Source organism: Acipenser ruthenus, chromosome 50 (assembly GCF_902713425.1).
Source record: "Acipenser ruthenus chromosome 50, fAciRut3.2 maternal haplotype, whole genome shotgun sequence".
NCBI lineage: Eukaryota > Metazoa > Chordata > Actinopteri > Acipenseriformes > Acipenseridae > Acipenser > Acipenser ruthenus.
The window spans coordinates 7,510,135-7,529,006 of record NC_081238.1 but is presented as its reverse complement, the minus strand read 5'-3'; the positions used below and the strand labels follow the sequence as shown (position 1 = coordinate 7,529,006).

At 44.9% G+C, this 18,872-nt stretch overlaps 1 protein-coding gene across 2 annotated transcripts in view; it reads left to right on the top strand.

The window, feature by feature from the left end:
- Window positions 1-18,872, top strand: part of LOC131722021 (butyrophilin subfamily 1 member A1-like) — a 35,375-nt gene that overhangs the window by 4,985 nt on the left and 11,518 nt on the right. Inside the window, exons 2-10 of one of the 2 annotated variants that reach the window (XM_059015575.1) lie at window positions 7,007-7,053; window positions 8,891-8,967; window positions 9,165-9,512; window positions 13,233-13,514; window positions 14,802-14,909; window positions 15,013-15,039; window positions 15,941-15,979; window positions 17,421-17,447; window positions 17,590-17,616. In XM_059015575.1, the coding sequence (XP_058871558.1) occupies window positions 8,895-8,967; window positions 9,165-9,512; window positions 13,233-13,514; window positions 14,802-14,909; window positions 15,013-15,039; window positions 15,941-15,979; window positions 17,421-17,447; window positions 17,590-17,616 (931 nt within the window). In that variant the 5' untranslated portion in view covers window positions 7,007-7,053; window positions 8,891-8,894. Of the gene's footprint in view, window positions 1-6,789; window positions 7,054-8,890; window positions 8,968-9,164; window positions 9,513-13,232; window positions 13,515-14,801; window positions 14,910-15,012; window positions 15,040-15,940; window positions 15,980-17,420; window positions 17,448-17,589; window positions 17,617-18,872 lie in introns of those variants that run through there. The other variant, XM_059015573.1, reaches the window with a different exon arrangement.

Below are 18,872 nucleotides of genomic sequence, written 5' to 3'. Positions count from 1 at the left end.
TTGTGTATATATGTATTGCACTTTGTTCTTTATTGCTGTTCATTTAATAGCAGTGCTATATGTGTCCAGGTTTATACTGCAGTAGGGGGTTCACTCAATTGCAGGAAGGTTCACATTGTGTGTTTTTCACATCATTTCATGGAGTTTTGCTTCAGGTTATGCCAGTGCAGATTCATTCTTTTTAATCTACACATTTGTTTTTGTGTTGCATTTTATTGTATGTGTAAAACACTGTAGACACAATAAAAGGAGTAATGAAGTGGTTCCCCTCGATGTGCTATCCTCTAGAATCACCGCTGTGCAGGGCTTTGAGGTTGTGTTACTGGTAATATGTAGGCCTGGTGATTTCTTTTGTTGTTTTTATTTATCTTTGAAAGTCACCTTCTGGTATCATTTCACTGTGACAGACACGTTACTGTGAAAGATAAGACCCCATTATTAACACATACCATTAATAATAATGAAACAGATCTGTTAACACGATAGCAACCTAAACTAAAGCTTTAACAGTATAGCAAATAAAGACTAACAATTGCAAGACAATAGCATTTATCTTTACCATGAAGCCTCCCACTTCACACTTCAGAATTGGGCACACACACAGACGCACACTCTTTATTGCTAACTTCAATACATAATAAACTTGGCGTGTACTTTCGGCTGCTGAAATGCAGGTGAGCCTGCATCCTGTTGACAGTGCTATGGCAGGTGAGTCAGTCCCAGTGTGTCTCTACACCCTATTGACAGTGCTATGGCAGGTGAGTCAGTCCCAGTGTGGCTCTACACCCTATTGACAGTGCTATGGCAGGTGAGTCAGTCCCAGTGTGGCTCTACACCCTATTGACAGTGCTATGGCAGGTGAGTCAGTCTCAGTGTGGCTGTACACCCTATTGACAGTGCTATGGCAGGGTGTGGCGGAGTGTCCCGCCTCTATGTATTATTATTTGTATTTTTGTTTACGGCGCGGGTAAAAGCGCCGCGTCTTTTATTATTATTTAAAAACCCCGTGAGGATGCATGGCTGATCAGCTACTGATTATTTAACTAGCTGACAGTCATGCATCCTTACCAAACGCGTGCAGACTCTGGCCGAGGGATAATAAGATAATTAACTACTAGTTAATCCCTCGGCCAGAGTATATAAACCTGCAGCTCTCTGCACTCGTGGTTGAGTGTACAGAGGAGAGTACGGGGAGAGGAGAAAGCGAGCAACATTTAAAAAACAATTGGTAAAACGTGCTGGAGTATCCAGCACGACACTTACTTGTTTGTTTGTTTATTCGTTTGGCCCTCGTGCCCTTTTGTTTGGTGTTTTGTTAAATCATTTGTTTGTTTATTGAATACGCTGAGTGCAATAGCATTCAGCTTCACCCGCCCATCCACTGTTTTGGTGTCAGTTACTTCCTGGTCCGTGACGTCATCCACCTCACCACTGCGAGCCAGACTGTCACACAGGGGTTCCTATTCTTTCCCATCCTCTGTCCATACAGACAGACACACACACACACACACACACATACACACACACACACACACACACACACACACACACACACACAGTGTCAGTGCTATAACACAGTGTCTGTGTATTACTAGCTTCAGTACCCCAGGATTTTCAATTAGGTTTAAAGTATGTGGCACTTACAAGGTGGTGGAGAGTGGGAGAGGGGTGTCCCCGTCCCACTTGGACATTTTTTAAAAAGGGATTAAAATGGTATTTAATCCCAACACAGTGTGGTACGGGACTCCAGTATACAGAAAGAAAACACAAGCCGTTTATTTTAAGCAGTTACATTGACTTTAAATGCATCAACAATCTAGTACAGCGAGAACAAAATACAGTTCCATTAGTCCCTGTGAGGGCAGAGGCACACAGAGACACACAGAGAGGCACAGAGACACACAGTGACACACAGGCGCACAGAGACAGAGACACACAGAGGCACACAAGCACACAAGACACACAGAGAGGCACAGGCACACACAGAGGCACACAGAAACAGACAGAGACACACACAGACACACATAGGCACACAGACACACATAGGCACACAGACACACAGAGACACAAGAGGCGCACAGAGACACACAGAGACACACAGAGGCACACAAGCATACAAGACACACAGAGAGGCAGAGGCACACACAGAAGCACACAGAGGCACACAGAAACACACATAGACACACACAGACACACATAGGCACACAGACACACATAGGCACACAGACACACAGAGACACAAGAGGCGCACAGAGACACACAGAGGCACACGAGACACACACACACAGAGGCACACAGAGACACAAGAGGCACAGAGACACACAGAGGCACAGCAAGGCACAGAGACACACAGAAACACATAGGCACACAGATGCACACACAGGCACACAGAGACACACACAGAGGCACACAGACACAAGAGGCACACAGAGACTCACAGACACACAGAGACACTGGAACAGAGGCACACAGACACAAGAGGCACACAGAGACTCGCAGACACACAGAGACACTGGAACAGAGGCACACAGAGACACTCATAGACACTGGAACAGAGGCACACAGAGACACACAGAGACACTGGAACAGATGGTCTTCTATCGCTGCTCCTCTTCTATGGCTGCTCACTAACCTATTCCTCACTCACTTCTTACACACCCTCTCACTACCTGACCTTGTGATCTAAACTCCTTCTTCAGCTTACTTTACAACTTATTTACAGCTTATTTTACAGCCTATTTTACGATCCTCCATCCTATCTCCTCAGGACACTGTTGATAGTTTCTGTGATTAACGTCTATTTCCCTGAGATATGGTGCGATTGTTTCATATCCTCCTCTAGCTCTCATTCATTTCTTTTCAGGGAGTTGGTTACTAGGCATTGCTATCTCGAGCTTATTTTGAGAACAGAGACCACATGTGCAGTAATATTAACCCATAGCTTTTAACACCTTCAGTTCACTTTCCTGCCCCTCTCTGTTACACTTTGGCATGAGCATTCTTTAGAACAACATTGTAAGAGTTTAGGAATCCGGATCTGCCTTTCCCTCTCCTTCTCTCTTCAAACCCTAACCTCTCCTTCTCTCTTCTAACCCTAATCTCTCCTCTCTTCTAACCCTAACCTCTCCTTCTCTCTTCAAACCCTAACCTCTCCTTCTCTCTTCAAACCCTAACCTCTCCTTCTCTCTTCAAACCCTTTCCCTCTCCTTCTCTCTTCTAACCCTAATCTCTCCTCTCTTCTAACCCTAACCTCTCCTTCTCTCTTCAAACCCTAACCTCTCCTTCTCTCTTCTAACCCTAACCTCTCCTTCTCTCTTCTAACCCTAACCTCTCCTTCTCTCTTCAAACCCTAACCTCTCCTTCTCTCTTCAAACCCTAACCTCTCCTTCTCTCTTCAAACCCTAACCTCTCCTTCTCTCTTCAAACCCTAACCTCTCCTTCTCTCTTCTAACCCTAACCTCTCCTTCTCTCTTCTAACCCTAATCTCTCCTCTCTTCTAACCCTAACCTCTCCTTCTCTCTTCTAACCCTAACCTCTCCTTCTCTCTTCTAACCCTAACCTCTCCTTCTCTCTTCTAACCCTAACCTCTCCTTCTCTCTTCAAACCCTAACCTCTCCTTCTCTCTTCTAACCCTAACCTCTCCTTCTCTCTTCTAACCCTAATCTCTCCTCTCTTCTAACCCTAACCTCTCCTTCTCTCTTCAAACCCTAACCTCTCCTTCTCTCTTCAAACCCTAACCCTAACCTCTCCTTCTCTCTTCTAACCCTAACCTCTCCTTCTCTCTTCAAACCCTAACCTCTCCTTCTCTCTTCTAACCCTAACCTCTCCTTCTCTCTTCAAACCCTAACCTCTCCTTCTCTCTTCTAACCCTAACCTCTCCTTCTCTCTTCTAACCCTAACCTCTCCTTCTCTCTTCAAACCCTAACCTCTCCTTCTCTCTTCTAACCCTAACCTCTCCTTCTCTCTTCTAACCCTAACCTCTCCTTCTCTCTTCAAACCCTAACCCTAACCTCTCCTTCTCTCTTCAAACCCTAACCTCTCCTTCTCTCTTCTAACCCTAACCTCCCCTTCTCTCTTCAGACCCTAACCTCTCCTTCTCTCTTCAAACCCTAACCTCTCCTTGTCTCTTCTAACCCTAACCTCTCCTTCTCTCTTCTAACCCTAACCTCTCCTTCTCTCTTCTAACCCTAACCTCTCCTTCTCTCTTCAAACCCTAACCTCTCCTTCTCTCTTCTAACCCTAACCTCTCCTTCTCTCTTCAAACCCTAACCCTAACCTCTCCTTCTCTCTTCTAACCCTAACCTCTCCTTCTCTCTTCAAACCCTAACCCTAACCTCTCCTTCTCTCTTCTAACCCTAACCTCTCCTTCTCTCTTCAAACCCTAACCTCTCCTTCTCTCTTCTAACCCTAACCTCTCCTTCTCTCTTCAAACCCTAACCTCTCCTTCTCTCTTCAAACCCTAACCTCTCCTTCTCTCTTCAAACCCTAACCCTAACCTCTCCTTCTCTCTTCTAACCCTAACCTCTCCTTCTCTCTTCAAACCCTAACCTCTCCTTCTCTCTTCAAACCCTAACCTCTCCTTCTCTCTTCTAACCCTAACCTCTCCTTCTCTCTTCTAACCCTAACCTCTCCTTCTCTCTTCAAACCCTAACCCTAACCTCTCCTTCTCTCTTCAATCCCTAACCTCTCCTTCTCTCTTCTAACCCTAACCTCCCCTTCTCTCTTCAGACCCTAACCTCTCCTTCTCTCTTCAAACCCTAACCTCTCCTTGTCTCTTCTAACCCTAACCTCTCCTTCTCTCTTCTAACCCTAACCTCTCCTTCTCTCTTCTAACCCTAACCTCTCCTTCTCTCTTCAAACCCTAACCTCTCCTTCTCTCTTCTAACCCTAACCTCTCCTTCTCTCTTCAAACCCTAACCCTAACCTCTCCTTCTCTCTTCTAACCCTAACCTCTCCTTCTCTCTTCAAACCCTAACCCTAACCTCTCCTTCTCTCTTCTAACCCTAACCTCTCCTTCTCTCTTCAAACCCTAACCTCTCCTTCTCTCTTCTAACCCTAACCTCTCCTTCTCTCTTCTAACCCTAACCTCTCCTTCTCTCTTCAAACCCTAACCTCTCCTTCTCTCTTCTAACCCTAACCTCTCCTTCTCTCTTCTAACCCTAACCTCTCCTTCTCTCTTCAAACCCTAACCCTAACCTCTCCTTCTCTCTTCTAACCCTAACCTCTCCTTCTCTCTTCAAACCCTAACCCTAACCTCTCCTTCTCTCTTCTAACCCTAACCTCTCCTTCTCTCTTCAAACCCTAACCCTAACCTCTCCTTCTCTCTTCTAACCCTAACCTCTCCTTCTCTCTTCAAACCCTAACCTCTCCTTCTCTCTTCTAACCCTAACCTCTCCTTCTCTCTTCTAACCCTAACCTCTCCTTCTCTCTTCAAACCCTAACCTCTCCTTCTCTCTTCTAACCCTAACCTCTCCTTCTCTCTTCTAACCCTAACCTCTCCTTCTCTCTTCAAACCCTAACCTCTCCTTCTCTCTTCAAACCCTAACCTCTCCTTCTCTCTTCTAACCCTAACCTCTCCTTCTCTCTTCAAACCCTAACCTCTCCTTCTCTCTTCAAACCCTAACCTCTCCTTCTCTCTTCTAACCCTAACCTCTCCTTCTCTCTTCAAACCCTAACCTCTCCTTCTCTCTTCAAACCCTAACCTCTCCTTCTCTCTTCTAACCCTAACCTCTCCTTCTCTCTTCAAACCCTAACCTCTCCTTCTCTCTTCAAACCCTAACCTCTCCTTCTCTCTTCAAACCCTAACCTCTCCTTCTCTCTTCTAACCCTAACCTCTCCTTCTCTCTTCAAACCCTAACCTCTCCTTCTCTCTTCAAACCCTAACCCTAACCTCTCCTTCTCTCTTCTAACCCTAATCTCTCCTCTCTTCTAACCCTAACCTCTCCTTCTCTCTTCAAACCCTAACCTCTCCTTCTCTCTTCTAACCCTAACCTCTCCTTCTCTCTTCTAACCCTAACCTCTCCTTCTCTCTTCAAACCCTAACCTCTCCTTCTCTCTTCAAACCCTAACCTCTCCTTCTCTCTTCTAACCCTAACCTCTCCTTCTCTCTTCAAACCCTAACCTCTCCTTCTCTCTTCAAACCCTAACCTCTCCTTCTCTCTTCTAACCCTAACCCTAACCTCTCCTTCTCTCTTCAAACCCTAACCTCTCCTTCTCTCTTCTAACCCTAACCTCTCCTTCTCTCTTCTAACCCTAACCTCTCCTTCTCTCTTCAAACCCTAACCTCTCCTTCTCTCTTCAAACCCTAACCTCTCCTTCTCTCTTCAAACCCTAACCTCTCCTTCTCTCTTCAAACCCTAACTTCTCCTTCTCTCTTCTCCCCTCCCTGTTTCTTTGTGTTCTCCTCTCCCTCAACCCCATGTCCCTTCCACGCTCTTCCACCCTCTGTCGCCTTCCCTCTCTCTCTCCCCTCCACTGTCCTTCTTTTTTCCACTCTCCTGTAATCTCAATGGGAATGCATATGCCAGGTTATCACTATTTAGTATTAGTGTCTGTGTTACACTTTTACACATATCTACAGAACCGAATCCACTTGTGTTGAAAATGGACTGTTAGCTGAAGAATAAAAACACAGAAACATTTTATTACTATTTATTTTTAATTTTCCAGAATACCCTTTTACTCACTCATGAGCTCCAGTTCTGTGAAAAGGATCATGTGTTGTTTTGTTTTATGAGGCATGTCTGAACCAGGTACACATTCTTTCACTGGCAGACAGTGTGTGGGCGTGTTCCTCAAGGGCTGTTTCTCAGGTAACGGTGCAATAAAACCAGGAATTGTACTTTGACCTGTACTTTAGCTTTAGACAGGCTACTTCAGGCTAGAAAGTTTATCAAACAGATGGGAAGTTCTTTACAGAGTGTGTAAATCTTTAGAATACACTTCTCGTATCTAAACTCAGCTGTACTGATGCGGTTTAAAAAGCTGTTTCTATTTATTCTTAAAGAGCTGAACTGAAGCACGAAGACAGAGTGCAGGTGAAAGTGAAAGCAGGTAAGCAGACTCTAAATCTGTGTGTTTAAAGTTACAATAGCTAATAGAACAGCTCTCTTCAACAGTAAGTAGCGTGGTTCTGAAAAACCTAGCGTTACCCGTCCCTGCGTACTACTACAGCTGTTTAAATACGTACCTGTAATTATTATTTTCATTGTTAACATCCTGACAACTTTTTACACTTATAACTTTAAAGTGTGTTTCAAAGCTCTTTTCAAAATGGCCTCTCTAGTACACTGATAGTGGAAGGATTATTGCCCACGTTGTCAAACAGGGAACACAGTGATAACGATCCATGATGTGGTACGGAACAGAAAAGCCAGAGCACTTACAGACTTGGTTTGTTAATGAGCAATGTAATGAGGAAGACACAGTCTGTGATTGAGATGAGAAGTGATACTGGTCAATGGTATGTGGTTTACAGTGAGAAAGAGCAATGCAATGAAGACACAGTCTGTGATTGAGATGAGAAGTGATACTGGTCAATGGGATGTGGTTTACAGTGAGATGTAACAATGCAATGAAGACACAGTCTGTGATTGAGATGAGAAGTGATACTGGTCAATGGGATGTGGTTTACAGTGAGAGAGCAGTGCAATGAAGACACAGTCTGTGATTGAGATGAGAAGTGATACTGGTCAATGGGATGTGGTTTACAGTGAGATGTAACAATGCAATGAAGACACAGTCTGTGATTGAGATGAGAAGTGATACTGGTCAATGGTATGTGGTTTACAGTGAGAAAGAGCAATGCAATGAAGACACAGTCTGTGATTGAGATGAGAAGTGATACTGGTCAATGGTGTGTGGTTTACAGTGAGAAAGAGCAATGCAATGAAGACACAGTCTGTGATTGAGATGAGAAGTGATACTGGTCAATGGTATGTGGTTTACAGTGAGAAAGAGCAATGCAATGAAGACACAGTCTGTGATTGAGATGAGAAGTGATACTGGTCAATGGTATGTGGTTTACAGTGAGAGAGCAATGTAATGAAGACACAGTCTGTGATTGAGATGAGAAGTGATACTGGTCAATGGTATGTGGTTTACAGTGAGAAAGAGCAATGCAATGAAGACACAGTCTGTGATTGAGATGAGAAGTGATACTGGTCAATGGTATGTGGTTTACAGTGAGAAAGAGCAATGCAATGAAGACACAGTCTGTGATTGAGATGAGAAGTGATACTGGTCAATGGGATGTGGTTTACAGTGAGAAAGAGCAATGCAATGAAGACACAGTCTGTGATTGAGATGATTGAGGAGCCTGTTTGTGAACGCTATCGAGTCAAACCCCATAGATTACACCGTGTAACAAATTATTATTTTTTTTTGGTTCCTGGGTAGTAAGTGTTATTTCCTAATTGCTTATGTCTCAAAAGTATAGAAAATGGCTATTATTCCCCACAAACTTTGCTTTTGTGACCAGGACAGTGATATTTTGAAATTTACCTATTTTCCAGAACATTCCAGATAGATTCAGTGCTGAGTAAACTTTCTAGAACTTTCCAGTAATATAAATAGTAGTAGCCACTGGTGGACCCCCGGAAGGTGCTGATGCCACCACTGCACATCAAATTGGGCCTTATGAAACAATTTGTCAGAGCTCTAGATAAGGAGTCGGCAGCCTTCAATTACCTTCAAGACTTCTTCCCTAAGCTGTCTGAGGCAAAGGTCAAAGCCGGTGTCTTCGTCGGACCACAGATAAAGAAGATCCTGGAGTGCAATGAATTAACATCATAACATCTATCACAGTGTAGCACCAAACCCCCTTTCTCTTTCCTTACTGAGGATACTGTAAAGCAGTCACTGTCACTCAAACACTTGCGTTGTTTTCCAGGGAAATGAAGCTGAGATTTCTTGGGAGGACCTGTCTCGTTGTCTTGAGTTTGCTACCAGCTGTTTCTACACAGAGAGGTGAGAGGGACTGTAGAAATGAAACTGATCAATTGAGATGCACCCTCTTCTTTCCAGGGCCCTGTATATAACTGTCTGCATCAATGTATGAGCTCACAGAACAGCTAATAACTCTCAACTATTTCTAATACAAGAGAGCTATTTTGAGAAACAGCATATTTGTTTGCTATTGCTTTACCTCGTCTTGTCTTTCTCAGGTGGATGGCGTGTTGTTGGCTCTGATCAGCCTGTCATTGCTGATCCTGGTGATGATGTCATCCTGCCCTGTCACATTTCACCCAGAGTCAGTGCTGTGGACATGGAAGTGAGGTGGTACAGGGACAGATTCGACACGCCTGTTCATTTATATCTGAACCAAAGGGATCAGCTCAGCAGACAGGACAGTGACTACCGGGGCCGCACTGCTCTCTCTCCCTCTGCACTGGAAACAGGCGATATCTCACTGAGACTGAGATACATCCGGCCCTCTGATAGAGGCGTCTATACCTGCTTTGCTGATGATGGAAGTCAGTATGAAGAAGGACAGGCTAAAGTGATAGTCGCAGGTCAGTAATGTTTGATACACAAGTTGAACCCACTACTAATGTGTTACCAGCTCCTGTCTCCATTACAAAACTACCCATGACTGTAAAATAAAAAATGTAGACAAGCAGTATTCTGAATGATGGTCATGACATATACAACAGTATGTACAGAACAGTATAAAATATGAATTGCCACATTACAAACATGTCAGTGTGACATGCTGTCAGGATGGGAGTGATGCGTGAATAAGTGAAATGTCCAAACAGTTCCAATGGAAAAAATGTCAGTATTTATTTCTCAAAAGTCAATAATAAAGCCACCCTTCTATCATCATTGGTATCGGGGGGTATGTGGCGTGATTTCAGTCTGCAACAAAACAAACAGTTATTTATAATCCCCGTGATGCTCGTCATTGTGCTCTTCAAACGGGGGGGTGGTGGAGTTGTGCTGTGCTGTGCTGTGCTGTGAGGTGTTGTGTTGTGCAGTGCTGTGCTGTGAGGTGTTGTGTTGTGTTGTGCAGTGCTGTGCTGTGAGGTGTTGTGCTGTGCAGTGCTGTGTTGTGTTGTGCTGTGTTGTGCTGTGCTGTGTTCTGCTGTGCTGTGCTGTGCTGTGTTGTGTTGTGTTCTGCTGTGCTGTGTTGTGTTGTGCTGTGTTCTGCTGTGCTGTGCTGTGCTGTGCTGTGCTGTGTTGTGTTGTGTTCTGCAGTGCAGTGTTGTGCTGTGCTGTGCTGTGCTGTGTTGTGCTGTGCTGTGCTGTGCTGTGCTGTGTTGTGCTGTGCTGTGTTGTGCAGTGCTGTGTTGTGCTGTGCAGTGCTGTGCTGTGTTGTGTTGTGCTGTGCTGTGTTCTGCTGTGCTGTGCTGTGCTGTGCTGTGCTGTGTTCTGCTGTGCTGTGTTGTGTTGTGTTCTGCTGTGCTGTGCTGTGCTGTGTTGTGTTGTGTTCTGCTGTGCTGTGCTGTGCTGTGTTGTGCTGTGCTGTGCTGTGTTGTGTTGTGTTCTGCAGTGCAGTGTTGTGCTGTGCTGTGCTGTGCTGTGCTGTGTTGTGCAATGCTGTGTTGTGCTGTGCAGTGCTGTGCTGTGTTGTGCTGTGCTGTGTTGTGCTGTGCTGTGTTCTGCTGTGCTGTGCTGTGCTGTGTTGTGCTGTGTTCTGCTGTGCTGTGTTGTGTTGTGTTCTGCTGTGCTGTGCTGTGTTGTGTTGTGCTGTGTTCTGCTGTGCTGTGCTGTGCTATGCTGTGTTGTGTTCTGCAGTGCAGTGTTGTGCTGTGCTGTGCAGTGCTGTGTTGTGCTGTGCTGTGCTGTGTTGTGCTGTGCTGTGTTGTGCTGTGCTGTGTTCTGCTGTGCTGTGTTGTGTTGTGTTCTGCTGTGCTGTGCTGTGCTGTGCTGTGCTGTGTTGTGTTGTGCTGTGTTCTGCTGTGCTGTGCTGTGTTGTGTTGTGCTGTGTTCTGCTGTGCTGTGTTGTGTTGTGTTGTGCTGTGTTCTGCTGTGTTGTGTTGTGCTGTGTTCTGCTGTGCTGTGTTGTGTTGTGTTGTGTTCTGCTGTGCTGTGCTGTGTTGTGCTGTGTTGTGTTGTGTTGTGTTCTGCTGTGCTGTGCTGTGTTGTGTTGTGTTGTGTTCTGCTGTGCTGTGTTGCGTTGCGTTGTGTTGTGCTGTGTTCTGCTGTGTTGTGTTGTGCTGTGTTCTGCTGTGCTGTGTTGTGTTGTGTTGTGCTGTGTTCTGCTGATCTGTGCTGTGCTGTGCTGTGTTGTGTTGTGCTGTGTTCTGCTGTGCTGTGCTGTGTTGTGTTGTGCTGTGTTCTGCTGTGCTGTGCTGTGCTGTGTTGTGTTGTGCTGTGTTCTGCTGTGTTGTGTTGTGTTGTGTTCTGCTGTGCTGTGCTGTGCTGTGTTGTGTTGTGCTGTGTTCTGCTGTGCTGTGCTGTGTTGTGTTGTGCAGTGCTGTGTTCTGCTGTGCTGTGTTGTGTTGTGTTCTGCTGTGCTGTGCTGTTCTGTGTTGTGTTGTGTTCTGCTGTGCTGTGCTGTGTTGTGTTGTGCTGTGTTCTGCTGTGCTGTGCTGTGTTGTGTTGTGCTGTGTTCTGCTGTGCTGTGTTGTGTTGTGCTGTGTTCTGCTGTGTTGTGTTGTGCTGTGTTCTGCTGTGCTGTGCTGTGTTGTGTTGTGCTGTGTTCTGCTGTGCTGTGTTGTGTTGTGCTGTGTTCTGCTGTGCTGTGCTGTGCTGTGTTGTGCTGTGTTCTGCTGTGTTGTGTTGTGCTGTGTTCTGCTGTGCTGTGTTGTGTTGTGTTGTGCTGTGTTCTGCTGATCTGTGCTGTGCTGTGCTGTGTTGTGTTGTGCTGTGTTCTGCTGTGCTGTGTTGTGTTGTGTTGTGTTCTGCTGTGCTGTGCTGTGTTGTGTTGTGTTGTGCTGTGTTCTGCTGTGCTGTGCTGTGCTGTGTTGTGTTGTGCTGTGTTCTGCTGTGCTGTGTTGTGTTGTGTTCTGCTGTGCTGTGTTGTATTGTGCTGTGTTCTGCTGTGTTGTGCTGTGCTGTGTTGTGCTGTGTTCTGCTGTGCTGTGTTGTGTTGTGTTCTGCTGTGCTGTGCTGTGCTGTGTTGTGTTGTGTTCTGCTGTGCTGTGCTGTGTTGTGTTGTGCAGTGCTGTGTTCTGCTGTGCTGTGTTGTGTTGTGTTCTGCTGTGCTGTGCTGTGCTGTGTTGTGTTGTGCTGTGTTCTGCTGTGCTGTGTTGTGTTGTGTTCTGCTGTGCTGTGCTGTGCTGTGTTGTGCTGTGTTCTGCTGTGCTGTATTGTGTTGTGTTCTGCTGTGCTGTATTGTGTTGTGTTCTGCTGTGCTGTGCTGTGTTGTGTTCTGCTGTGCTGTGCTGTGCTGTGTTGTGTTCTGCAGTGCAGTGTTGTGCTGTGCTGTGCTGTGCTGTGCTGTGTTGTGCTGTGCTGTGTTGTGCAGTGCTGTGTTGTGCTGTGTGGGTGGTGCTCGGGTTGGCTGCAGCTCCCTGGCTCTTACTCGGCTGTAACACAGAAACACAAAACAAAACAAACAGTGCTCCAGATTAGCAATCATGTTCAGCATGAGGGGCCATACTCACGTAGCTGCGTCCCCTTTGTACCAAAACTCCTCCCCGTGATCAGCCCGACGCCATGGTTTATCCAATCACTGTCTGCCTCACAGCTGATCGCAATGGAGTTTATGATCGCAGTAGAGTCGTTCAGTGTACGTGCCGTTACACTGGTTTCAATCTACCATCGAGTCAGCCCATCTAGGAGGAAGCTTACACCAACCTTACACAGCGCCCTTTCTGGTTGGGAGGGAGATTTACAGCTCAAATACCTTCTGTCTCTGTCACACATGCAGACAGAATGCTGAACAGAAACACACTCTCCCTATACCCTCACAATCTGATATTCTAAATAACCTTTACTTAAAAATGTTAATACCAAGTTTCACAACAGTCGATTGAGCAGTTCTCTGGATATATAGAGCAATCTGTGAAGTGTGACGTGCATACAGTACATACGACCGCCTCCCCTAGAGCCCCTTCACAGGGCATAATATAATACAGGGGAGCTGGGATCCTCACAGGACTGGATATGTCAGCACTGACACAGTAACTCATAATATAATACAGGGGAGCTGGGATCCTCACAGGACTGGATATGTCAGCACTGACACAGTAGTTCAGTCTATAATAAAGACATATCACACAAGGAGAGCAGACCTGGCTGGTGTGTCTATCTGTGTGTGTCTCACTGTCTCTATTCCCTGACAGCTCTGGGGACCCAGCCCTCAATCTCTATGGACTCTACACAAGGAGAGCAGACCCATCTGGTGTGCAGATCAGAGGGGTGGGACCCTGAACCTGAAGTGATCTGGAGAGACAGGGATGGAAACGATGTGACATCACAGTCCAACACAACACTGCTGAGAGTCAGTCAGGGGCTCTGCAGTGTCAGCAGCTACATCAAAATCAAACAGCAGTCCAACGTGTTCTCCTGTCTGGTTAGAAGTAAAATACCAAAACCAGACTGGGAATCCAAACTCCACATATCCAGTGAGTATCACATGTTTGTGGATTGAGCCGGACTGACACTGACCATAGATTACAATCATCATGATGGGGCATCAACATCTGAAACAAACACATGAACTAGTGGACCAGTCAATATCTGAATCAAACACATGAACTAGTGGACCAGTCAATATCTGAATCAAACACATGAACTAGTGGACCAGTCAATATCTGAATCAAACACATGAACTAGTGGACCAGTCAACATCTGAATCAAACACATGAACTAGTGGACCAGTCAATATCTGAATCAAACACATGAACTAGTGGACCAGTCAATATCTGAATCAAACACATTTGTTGGTGGGGGTGGGGGTTAATGGGCAGTCCTCCATTTTGACTCTCTGGGGTGTTGGGAGGGGTGTGTGGAATGCTCACTATGAGGAGTGTGGTCAGTGTTGGGAGGGGTGTGTGGAATGCTCACTATGAGGGGTGTGGCTCAGTGTTGGGAGGGGTGTGTGGAATGCTCACTATGAGGGGCGTGGTTCAGTGTTGGGAGGGGTGTGTGGAATGCCCACTATGAAGGGTGTGGCTCAGTGTTGGGAGGGGTGTGTGGAATGCTCACTATGAGGGGGTGTGGTCAGTGTTGAGAGGGGTGTGTGGAATGCTCACTATGAGGGGGTGTGGCTCAGTGTTGGGAGGGGTGTGTGGAATGCTCACTATGAGGGGTGTGGTTCAGTGTTGGGAGGGGTGTGTGGAATGCTCACTATGAGGGGTGTGGTCAGTGTTGGGAGGGGTGTGTGGAATGCTCACTATGAGGGGGTGTGGTCAGTGTTGGGAGGGGTGTGTGGAATGCTCACTATGAGGGGTGTGGTTCAGTGTTGGGAGGGGTGTGTGGAATGCTCACTATGAGGGGTGTGGTCAGTGTTGGGAAGGGTGTGTGGAATGCTCACTATGAGGGGTGTGGTCAGTGTTGGGAGGGGTGTGTGGAATGCTCACTATGAGGGGTGTGGTCAGTGTTGGGAGGGGTGTGTGGAATGCTCACTATGAGGGGGTGTGGTCAGTGTTGGGAGGGGTGTGTGGAATGCTCACTATGAGGGGTGTGGCTCAGTGTTGGGGGGGGTGTGGTCAGTGTTGGGAGGGGTGTGTGGAATGCTCACTATGAGGGGGTGTGGTTCAGTGTTGGGAGGGGTGTGTGGAATGCTCACTATGAGGGGTGTGTCTCAGTGTTGGGAGGGGTGTGTGGAATGCTCACTATGAGGGTGTGTGTCTCAGTGTTGGGAGGGGTGTGTGTGTTCCAGTGTGTTGAGCTGCTGTGTTGTTTTCCAGGTGATTTTTTCCCAGGAGTCTCTGGATGGATGGTGGCTTTCTTCTTGACTTTAGCTCTCAGTATTGGAGCCATTCCTCTGCTGGTGATCCAATGGAGAAGAATGGATGGTATGAACTTTATCATTATCATGAGGCATTTCATATAGCTCTGTGCATTTTAAACATGTCAAACAGGTTTACAATAATATGGACTGTTCTGTTTTTCTTCTAGCCATGGAGAGAAAGCTTGAGCCTATGGGTAAGTAAAGCACTTAATGAAGAGATGCTGAAAACCCATTCCAGGTTTCTGCAGCAGTATCTTAAACTACCACACCCATAAATAAAGACATCCCTGGACCGGAAATCCAGCTCATTAGAAATGATTATAAATAATAATAAATATAATTGTTTTTATACATTGCAATTGTTATTTTATTGTTTCCAGGACCCTCTTGTAAACAAGACCTGATTAAATAAATTATAAATTAAATCTCCTGGTTAAATAAATTAATCTATTCAAATTTAAATTTATTTATTTATTTATTTATTTATTTTGGACATAAAGGCTTAGGAATATAAATATTTCCTTAGGGAGGGATGTTGAAAATTGTAGCAATTTTAGTTTGTATGTTTTATATACTTCGCAGATATCGGATTCATTTTCAAATGGACATCCTGTTCATTTAACTGGTTATTATCTGTTTATTTAGCAGACGCCTTTATCCAAGGCGACTTACAGAGACTAGGGTGTGTGAACTATGCATCAGCTGCAGAGTCACTTACAACTACATCTCACCTGAAAGGCAGAGCACAAGGAGGTTAAGTGACTTGCTCAGGGTCGCACAATTAGTCAGTGGCTGAGGTGGGATTTGAACCAGGGACCTCCTGGTTACAAGCCCTTTTCTTTAACCACGGGACCTCACAGCCTCCATGTGTTTTTCATACTGCAATTGAATCTGTACTGGAGCTGAGATAACCACACACTGCTGTCTGATTCATTTTAATCTGTACTGGAGCTGAGATAACCACACACTGTTCTGTCTGATTCATTTTAATCTGCACTGGAGCTGAAATAACCACACACTGTTCTGTCTGATTCATTTTAATCTGTACTGGAGCTGAGATAACCACACACTGTTCTGTCTGATTCATTTTTTTAGCTGCTCTGTATCTCTATCAGAACCTTCGTAAGGAACTTGGTAAGAATCGTTTTTTATTTTCAGAATTACCAGAAAGCTTTCTATCCTTCTGTCTGTGTGTCTGTGTTAGCTTTCTATCCTTTTATCTGTCTGTGTGCCTGTGTTAGCTTTCTATCCTTCTATCTGTCTGTGTGTCTGTGTTAGCTTTCTATCCTTCTATCTGTCTGTGTGTCTGTTTTAGCTTTCTATCCTTCTATCTGTCTGTGTGTCTGTGTTAGCTTTCTATCCTTCTATCTGTCTGTGTGCCTGTGTTAGCTTTCTATCCTTCTATCTATCTGTGTGTCTGTGTTAGCTTTCTATCCTTCTATCTGTCTGTGTGTCTGTGTTAGCTTTCTATCCTTCTATCTGTCTGTGTGCCTGTGTTAGCTTTCTATCCTTCTATCTATCTGTGTGTCTGTGTTAGCTTTCTATCCTTCTATCTGTCTGTGTGTCTGTGTTAGCTTTCTATCCTTCTATCTGTCTGTGTGCCTGTGTTAGCTTTCTATCCTTCTATCTATCTGTGTGCCTGTGTTAGCTTTCTATCCTTCTATCTGTCTGTGTGTCTGTGTAAGCTTTCTATCCTTCTATCTGTCTGTGTGCCTGTGTTAGCTTTCTATCCTTCTATCTGTCTGTGTGTCTGTGTTAGCTTTCTATCCTTCTATCTGTCTGTGTGTCTGTGTTAGCTTTCTATCCTTCTATCTGTCTGTGTGCCTGTGTTAGCTTTCTATCCTTCTATCTGTCTGTGTGTCTGTGTAAGCTTTCTATCCTTCTATCTGTCTGTGTGTCTGTGTTAGCTTTCTATCCTTCTATCTGTCTGTGTGTCTGTGTTAGCTTTCTATCCTTCTATCTGTCTGTGTGTCTGTGTTAGCTTTCTATCCTTCTATCTGTCTGTGTGCCTGTGTTAGCTTTCTATCCTTCTATCTGTCTGTGTGCCTGTGTTAGCTTTCTATCGGAGATGGACGGAGGTGTAAGTAATCTAAATGAGCTGCCCGCATCGGATTCCTATTCAGGTGTCGTGTCAATATATAGAATTTGTTTATTATTATTATTATTATTGGTTTGTTTCTGTGTGTGTTAAAACGATAGATAATTATTTCGCTGTAGTCATTTATCTGTTTTTTATTGGTAAGAGGGTTTTTTGTCTCTTTTTTTTTTTACCAATACAGTATTTGCAAGTTTCTTCTTTTTAATTTTTTTTTTATCCTTCTATCTATCCTTCTATCTGTCTGTGTGCCTGTGTTAGCTTTCTATCGCCCCACAGGGCGAGTCCAGTGCACTATTCCTTGTGTGCTTGCAGACCGTTTCTCTACTGGACCTGCTCAAGGATATATCATGTCAGTCACAGTTAGTCTAGCCTCTTAATATACTGTGTTTAATACACTTTGTCTATTATTCAGTGTAATTCAATAGATGAGTTTATACCTCAGTGTTCAGAACGTAATCCAGCTCTCTTCTTTCACAGAGTCTGTGAGACGCGTCCTTAAATCAGGTATGTATAGTGTGTGTAAATCCACAGCCTGACTCACCCCAGCACAGCCCTGCCAGTTAGTGTGTGCTGCACATCTTCTGAACTGTAGAAAGTACAGGAGGAGTGATTGTAAAATAATGCTCTCTTTATTTCTGTGTTCTAGAATGGAAGTGGATCCTCAGCTCAGCAGGTATGTGTCTCTTCAATGGATTCCTTTCACAGTGGAGGGTAAAAGAACAGCGAGGAGCCCCGTCTCACTCACTGTGTTTACATCTATATTTACATTCTGCCCCATTTAAACCTCTGTGCACTCCCAGCTCAGCTAACGCCAGCATCGTGTGCCTCCCAAAGGAAACACATTATTTTTACATACAATTACCCATTTATACAGTTGGGTTTTTACTGGAGCAATCTAGGTAAAGTTCCTTGCCCAAGGGTACAGCAGCAGTGTCCCCCCACCTGGGATTAAACCCATGACCCTCCAGTCATGAGTCCAGAGCCCTAACCACTACTCCACACTGCTGCACCGTGCTGTGTGTGTCAGTGTGTGTCAGTGTCAGTGTGTGTGTGTGAGTGAGTGTGTGTCAGTGTGTGAGTGTGTGTGAGAGTGTGTGTGTGTGTGTCAGTGTGTGTGTCTGTGTGTGTGTGTGTCAGTGTCAGTGTGTGTGTCTGTGTGTGTGTGTGTCAGTGTCAGTGTCTGTGTGTGTGTGTGTGTCAGTGTGTGTGTGAGTGAGTGTGTCTCAGTGTGTGAGTGTCCGTGTGTGTGTGTCAGTGTGTGTGTCTGTGTGTCAGTGTGTGTGTGTGTGTGTCTGTGTGTCAGTGTGTGTGTGTCAGTGTGTGTGTGTGTCAGTGTGTGTGTGTCAGTGTGTGTGTGTGTCAGTGTGTGTGTGTGAGAGTGTGTGTGTGTGTGTGTGTGTGTGTGTGTGTGTGTCTGTGTCAGTGTGTGTGTGTCTGTGTCAGTGTGTCAGTGTGTGTGTGTGTGTCAGTGTCAGTGTGTGTGTTTGATTGCGTGCAGATGCAGGGCAGGAGATGACGATTGAGACAAGATGCTGAACAGACTTCTGAGATCCCTCTTATTTAGTTTTCTACTGTTGTATGTGTTGTTTTGAAAATGTTTTCCGGACGGAGATGGACGGAGGTGTAAGTAATCTAAATGAGCTGCCCGCATCGGATTCCTATTCAGGTGTCGTGTCAATATATAGAATTTGTTTATTATTATTATTATTATTGGTTTGTTTCTGTGTGTGTTAAAACGATAGATAATTATTTCGCTGTAGTCATTTATCTGTTTTTTATTGGTAGGATGGTTTTTTGTCTCTCTTTTTTTTTTTTTTTTAGCAATACAGTATTTGCAAGTTTCTTCTTTTTAATTTTTTTTTTTTTTTTTTTGTGCAAAATATCAACATACAATACATATTATATATCTTTATACTGTATCGATACACA